General features: G+C 39.8%; 1 protein-coding gene across 1 annotated transcript in view; it reads left to right on the plus strand.

Annotated features, from left to right (window-relative positions):
* DARS2 (aspartyl-tRNA synthetase 2, mitochondrial) overlaps nucleotides 1-7,673 on the plus strand; it is a 37,298-nt gene that overhangs the window by 23,142 nt on the left and 6,483 nt on the right. Inside the window, exons 12-13 of the mRNA XM_011962339.1 lie at nucleotides 277-339; nucleotides 4,970-5,122. Coding sequence (XP_011817729.1) covers nucleotides 277-339; nucleotides 4,970-5,122 — 216 coding nt within the window. The remainder of the gene's footprint in view (nucleotides 1-276; nucleotides 340-4,969; nucleotides 5,123-7,673) is intronic.

Consider the following 7,673-nt stretch of genomic DNA (forward strand, 5'->3'; position numbering starts at 1 on the left):
CTAATTTTTGTATTTTTAGTAGAGACGGGGTTTCACCATGTTGGTCAGGCTGGTTTTGAACTCCCAACTTTCAAGCAATCCACCCATCTCGGCCTCCCAAAGTGCTGGGATTACAGGCATGAGCCACCGTACCCAGCCCAGACATTGAATTTTTATTAAATCTTACTGTTGAAATAGGAAGACACAAAATATATTTGTTTGTCATTTGATCGCATAACCATGTTTATGAAGCTAAGTGTCATAATGACAAGTTTACTTTGATTTTTCTTTCATCAGAAATACTTAAAAAGGAGAGACATTGAATCCATCAGAAAATTTGCAGCTGACCATTTTAATCAGGTAAGGAGTTAATTAGAGCGGTTTTTTCCTTATAGAGATTCAATATTTTTAACTATTATTAACTAAACTATCATTATCATTAGTTTTGAGCATCTTGTTATTTCAGATCATTCTTCTGCCTTTATTTATTTTTTATTTTATTTATATATTTATTTTGGAGATGTGGTCTTATTCTGTCGCTCAGGCTGGAGTGCAGTGGTGCCATAATAGCTTACTGCTGCCTTGATTTCTTAGGCTCAAGCAACACTCCTGCCTCTCTCTCAAGTAGCTAGGACTACAGGCTCAGGCCACCATGCTCCCCTGTTGCACCCCTAGTCCCAGCTACTTAGGAGGCTGAGGTGGCAGAATCACTTGAGCCTGGTGTTTGAGGCTACAGTGAGCTAAGATTGTGCCACTGCACTCTAACCTGGGCATCAGAGCAAGATTCCATCTTGGAAAAAAAAAAATTGGCCGGGCGCAGTGGCTCATGCCTGTAATCCCAGCACTTTTGGGAGGCCGAAGCAGACGGATCAGAAGGTCAGGAGATCAAGACCATCCTGGCTAACACGGTGAAACCCCGTCTCTACCAAAAATACAAAAAAATTAGCCGGGCATGGTGGCAGGGGCCTATAATCCCAGCTACTTAGGAGGCTAAGGCAGGAGAATGGCATGAACCCGGGAGGCAGAGTTTACAGTGAGCTGAGATTGGGCCACTGCACTCTAGCCTGGGTGACACAGCAAGATTCTGTCTCAAAAAAAAAAGCAAAAACTTAGCCAGGTGTGGTGGTGCACACTTGTAATCCCAGCTACTTTGAGAAGCTGATGCAGGAGAATCACTTGAACACAGGAGGTGGAGGTTGCAGTGAGCTGAGATCACACCACTGTACTCCAGCCTGGGCCACAGTCTCTAAATAAATAAATAAATATTAGCTGGGCATAGTAGCACATGTCTGTCTGTAGTCCCAGCTACTTGAGAGACTGAGGCAGGAGACTCACAAGCCCAGGAGTTCAAGGTTGCAGTGAGCTATGATCATGCCACTGCATTCTAGCCTGGATGACAGAGTGAGACCCTGTCTCTTAAAAAAACAAAAAAAGAAAGAAAGGATCCGGCCAGGCACGGGAGCACATACCTGTAATCTAGCACTTTGGGAGCCCAAGGTGGGAATATCACTGGAGCCCAGAAGTCTGAGACTAGCCTGGGCAACATAGTGAGACCTCATCTCTACAAAAAACAGAAAAAAAATTAGCTGGGCATGGTGGCAAACACCTATCATCCCAACTACTTGAGAGGCTGAGGTGGGAGGATCACTTGAGCCTAGGAGATGGAGGCTGCAGTAAGCTATGTTCACGCCACTGCACTCCAACCTAGGTGACACAGTGAGACCCTGTCTCCAAAAAAAAAGGAAAGAATCTTAGGTATGACAACAGGAATAAAATGAAACCATATGGGAGTAATTAAATAAAGTATGATATAATCAAAGGAATTACTATTAAAGTTCCTTTTTAAAATCTTGTTTTCTAAGACTTAATAGACAATAATGCTCTTATAATGATATGTAAGAAAAGGAGGCTATAGAATTATATTTATACTGATTATAACCATGTAAAAACATTATATTTGTATATTAAAAATGGACTACCTATCTCTACCACCATTTCCCAAGCCTCATACTTCAAGCACAAAGAACTATAACTAGATTTTTATATAAGAAAAAAAGATTAGGATAGTGGTTTCCAAAATGGGTTGAGACAAAATCAGAAAAGTCAGGGCAATATAACAAGCTTTTCATAAAGTTAAACAAATTTAAAGAACTATCCTTTATTTCTCTGTTGGTGGTGGGGGGAGCGGGGGGATGAAATATGCCTTTTCTTTATAAAATTAAAAATTGGCAACCCTTTATCTTCCAATTTTGTTTATTTTTATTTTATTAGTGTATAAAATCTGCATCTAAGAACCATAGGACCAGGAAATAAGCCTGAAGGTTAACTTTGGCAGCCTTCAGTTAATGGGACTATTATTACATTTTCTTCTTTCATTGTTCTCTTTCTTCTTCTTTTTCCTTCCTAATTTCCTGAACTTTTATGTAAGAAATGGGTACTAGTACTACTATTTTTATTAATGTTTTAACTTGATTTGGCTTCTAATTGCTTTTAGAAGATCTTACGTGTTTTTAGCAACATATGGCATAGACATGGTTCAAAAAATAAAGAAGCATTAATGATGAAATGCAATAATCATTTGCTCTAGCCTGCCGCATCCATCCTAGTATTCTGCCAGAGTATCTCTGTTTTTGGAAATATCTCTACATACTTTTTTCTTTTTACTTAATTCATTTAAACCTTGTTAACTTCCTGTGATGAGAGATAAGGCTCACATAAACAGACCTCACCTAGTTACTCTGTACCTTCTGCTCAGCTGTCTTTCTGAACCTTTTCTTCATTCTTTTGAGTTGAAGTAACTCATCCTGGATCCCAGGTTTTCCTTTTTCTTTTTTGTGTTGGAGTATGTAGTCAAGTAACTTCCTAAGAAAGCATGTGAGAGATCAACTTACTGAGTTCTTACAAAATGTCTTTATGTTTAAAACCTCACACTTGATTAATGATAATTTGGCTTAGTACAAAATTTTGAATTGCCAGCCATATCACCTTAGAAGAGTGCTGTCCAATAAAACTTTCTTTAATGATGGAAACGTTTTATGTCTGCATTGTTCAGTATAGTTGTTGCTAGCCAATGCAGCTAGTGAGCACTTGAAATAGGATAGTACAACTAAAGGGCTGAACTTTTTACTTTATTTCATTTTAATTAATTTAAATGTACATAGCCACAGTGCATCACTGGACAGCACAGCTTTAGAACATTTAAGGCATTGCTTTACTTTCTTCTCCCATGTATTGCTACTGATGAGAAGTCTGATGCTCTGATGCTTGTGTGAATTTACTCCATTATAGCAGACCTGATTTTTTCTCTTTGGAAGCTTTTTGCCTTCTAATTCTTTATGTTCAGAAATTTCAGAGTTTGTTTGCCTTTTGATCATTTTTCATTCAATGTGTTACACACTTGAAGAGCCCTTTCAGTATGAAGGTTTATGTCTTTTTATGTGTAGAAAATTCTTCTATTATGTGTAGAAAATTATTTTATTATCTAACTGTTTTGACCTCATCATTTTTTCTAGCCTCTTTTTGGAATTTCTACTAGTTGTATGTTGAACCAATTTAACCTCTTTTCTTTGGCATGTCATTTTTCACCATTTTCTTTGTCTTGTTCTATTTTCCTGGAGATTTCTTCAACTCTTCTGTTGAATTTTTTTTTTTTTTTAATTTCCCAGTAGCTTTTTTTTACTGCATCTTATTCTGGTTTTATTCATAAAATATCTTTTTGAGTACTTTTGAGGATTCAAGTTCTCTTTTGGTCCCTAACTTATGTTTTCTCTGGGACTAATTTTTTGGGTTTATCTTGGTCTTTTTTTTTTTTTTTTTTTAATGCTGCAGTGTTTCTTCAATGTGCAGTGATTGTTGGTTATCTGTACATATTGAAGAATGGGGCATTTTAAAAGCTGGTTGGGGCCAGGTGCAGTGACTCACGCCTGTAATCCCAGCACTTTGGGAGGCCAAGGCAGGCAGATCGCTTGAAGTCAGGAGTTTGAGACCAGCCTAGCCAACATAGTGAAACCCCGTCTCTACTAAAAATGCAAAAATTAGCCGGGCATGGTGGCACACATCTGTAATCCCAGCAACTAGGGAGGCTGAGGCAGGAGAATTGCTTGAACCCGGGAGGCAGACTGCAGTGAGCCAAGATCAGGCCACTGCGCTCCAGCATGGGTGACAGAGCGAGACTCCATCTCAAAAAGAAAAAAAGCTGTTGGAAGTGCAAGATCCTTACAGAGGCTTTGTAAATGGTTACGTTTAGTTTAGCATGAGCAGCAAGGCGGCTGTCTATTATCCTAGGCACTCAAGGCTTAAGAGTCCTGAGCCTCTCCAGAATTCTGCAAGGTAAAATCATTTCCTTCTTGTGCTGAGGCCGCCTCCATTGTTCTTTATGCCAGACCTTCCTGCACTTTGCTTCTTTAATCATTCCTACTCAGTTCACTTGCAATCTGCCAAAAATTCACAGAAATCTGTCATCTGCTATTATTCTCCATTCTTCATCCCCTCCCCCTTTTTTTCATTATGTTGAAATGATTTTTTTTTTTTTTTTTTTTTGAGTCTCACTCTCTCACCCAGGTTGGAGTGCAATGGCCCAATCTCAGCTCACTGCAGCCTCTACCTTCCAGGCTCAAGTGATTCTCATGCCTCAGCTTCCTGAGTAGCTAGGATTACAGACGCATATAACTGGCACAGCTAATTTTTGTATTTTTAGTAGAGACAGGGTTTCACCATGTTGGCCAAGCTGGTGTTGAACTCCTGGCCTCAAGTGATCTACCCACCTCAGCCTCCCAAAGTGCTGAGATTGCAGGCATGAGCCACTGTGCACTTTATAAAATTCCCTTAGTATCATTTTGAATGGGTTCAGGGAGATAATAGAGATAATCTCTTTTAAATTCTCTTCTATTGGGAACCAGAAATCTTTGTACTATAAGAAGATAAATTAATCCCACTGTTTAAAAAACAAACAAACAAAAAAAACATGAATATGTCTTTTTCTTTTACACAGGAAATCTTACCTGTATTCCTTAACGCCAATAGAAACTGGAATTCTCCAGTTGCTAACTTCATAATGGAATCGCAAAGACTGGAATTAATAAGACTAATGGACACCCAAGAGGAAGACGTGGTCCTACTAACTGCTGGAGAGCACAATAAAGCAGTAAGAAAAATTACTTCCAACTATCAGTGCTGTTGATGCTGAACAATGCCTTACTCTCCTATGTATATAGTATATGTTTGAACTATAGACTGTTAATTCATGAAATGAAGCTGTTCTGCATAAATCTTTTTTTTTTTTTTTTTTTAAGAGACAGAGGTTTGCTCTGTTGTCCAGGCTGGAGTGCAGTGGTGCGGATCTTGGCTTACTGCAACCTCCACCTCCCAGGTTCTAGAGATTCTCCTGCTTCAGCCTCCTGAGTAGCTGGGATTACAGGCGCACACTGCCACACCTAATTTTTTGTATTTTGGTAGAGACGGGGTTTCACTGTGTTGCCCAGACTGGTCTCGAACTCCTCAGCTTAGGCAATCCACCCGCCTTAGCCTCCCAAAGTACTAGGATTACAGGCGTGAGCCCAGCCTGCATAAATCTTATAGTACTTTATAATGCGCTGTATAAAAACTAAGGGTTGGCTGGGCATGGTGGCTCACACCTATGATCCCAGCACTTTGGGAGACCGAGGTGGGCTGATCACCTGAAGTCAGGAGTTCGAGACCAGCCTGGTCAATGTGGTGAAACCTCATCTCTACTAAAAATACAAAAATTAGCCGGGCATGGTGGCGGGCTAATTTTTGTATTTTGTAGTCCCAGCTACTCGGGAGACTGAGGCAGGAGAATGACCTGAACCTGAGACGCGGAGGTTGCAGTGAGCCGAGATCGTGCCACTGCACACCAGCCTGGCCAACAGAGCCAAACTCTGTCTCAAAAAAAACAAACAAACAAGAAAAAAAACTAAGGATTTTTTTCATTAGCTACCAGCCTCCATTGGCATTACTTTATTAAATAGATTAGACCTGACTCTAATTAGAAAAGCCACTTAGATTAAGGGGTAGTGAAATTAGTCATATAATCATGAAAAAATATTTTCTGAGTCAAGATTTCACAAATGAAGAAAATTAGGAGTCTCAAACTTTTGTACATAATACATTCCTAAATTGTGGAAGGACAGATCACACCACTGGAGAGCTGGTGGGCTGGCAGACACCCCTGGACCAACTTGGTCAAAGTGGGCCCCTTTTTCCTCAAGAACAGCAGCTGTAGGTGGTGAGTGCCATCATGCACTGGCTGAATCATGAGTCTTCAGGGGATATGGAAGACTGAATTAGCTTTAGGAATCTTTGTAAAATATAGAAAAGTATAGCACAAAGTCAAACGTGAATATTAAAAAAGTACTGTAAAGATCAAGCATGATATAAATTTATTTTTTCACTTTAGTATATAGTTTTTTCCAAATGATAGTGTGTCTAACTAGTACCTCATCAAGTTCTTTCTTCGAATCTGTATTTTCATTTATCATTGTTTCTTGCAAAGAAAAAGTTTCAGAGTTCATCTTCAAAGCTAAACGTAATCCCCATCTCCCCATCCCCTACAATAGTAAACTGAAGAAAGCTATTTATTTCCAAATTTTATTATGAATGCATTTCTTAAAAAAGAATATGGGATTTTGTTCTAAACTGATTTGATTATTAAACATTCTCTTGGTATGAACTAAACAAGCTGGTGTTTCATTCTCAGGAAGTTATAGGTCTGATTCCCACAAGGCCCTCCTTGAAAGAGAGCTAGAAACCAGACTTTTGAGGAATAACATTAACGTTCTGAAAATGTCACAATGAGGGTCCCTTATGTAGACATAAATGTAAGATAGAATGGGCTGCAAGATAACACCCTATCATGTCTCTAGGTATATGTCACTGTTCTAACCAGCTGTCCTTTCTCAGGGAAGTCCTGTACCTCATAGGTAGCACTTATTAAGCACTTAGTATTTGCCAAGCCCTGTTCTAAGCACTTTGTATATATTAACTCATTTAATCCTCATGCCGACCCTATGAAAGAAGTTCTGATACTGTTGCTATTTTAAAAATAAGAAAAGTGAGGCACAGAGCTTAAAATTTTGCTCACAGTCACATAGCTAGGAAGTGGAGGAGCTGGATTTCTAACCCATGAATACAGTGGCACAATCTGGGCTCACTGCAACCTCCGCCTCCTCCCAGGTTCAGGCGATTTTCCTGCCTCAGCCTCCCGAGTAGCTGGGATTACAGGTGCACACCACCACGCCTGGCTAATTTTTGTATTTTTAGTAGAGACGGGGTTTCACCATGTTGGTCTGGCTGATCTCAGACTCCTGACCTTGTGATCCGCCCACCTCGGCCTCCCAAAGTGCTGGGACTACAGGTGTCAGCCACTGCACCCGGCCACACTCTTAAATGGACCTCTAATCCGCATTACCTGTAGTGATAGCCAGCCTTCACTGAACATTAACAGTGTGCCAGACACTTACCAACTCCTTCAAGAGAAGTGAGGAATAATCAGAACGACTACCATTCACATACTTTTTCAGATCCTGCACCTTATGTACATTATCTCACTTAAGCTTCACAGCAGTCTTTTGGAGTTGATATTTTTATCTCCATTTTACAATGAAAAAGGGTACAGAGAAGTTCATAATTAGCCATACTGAGATTCAGACCCAGGTCTATGAAGTGCTGTTCCCTGT

Source organism: Colobus angolensis, unplaced genomic scaffold (genome assembly GCF_000951035.1).
Source record: "Colobus angolensis palliatus isolate OR3802 unplaced genomic scaffold, Cang.pa_1.0 Scaffold59, whole genome shotgun sequence".
In the NCBI taxonomy this organism is placed as follows: Eukaryota; Metazoa; Chordata; class Mammalia; order Primates; family Cercopithecidae; genus Colobus; species Colobus angolensis.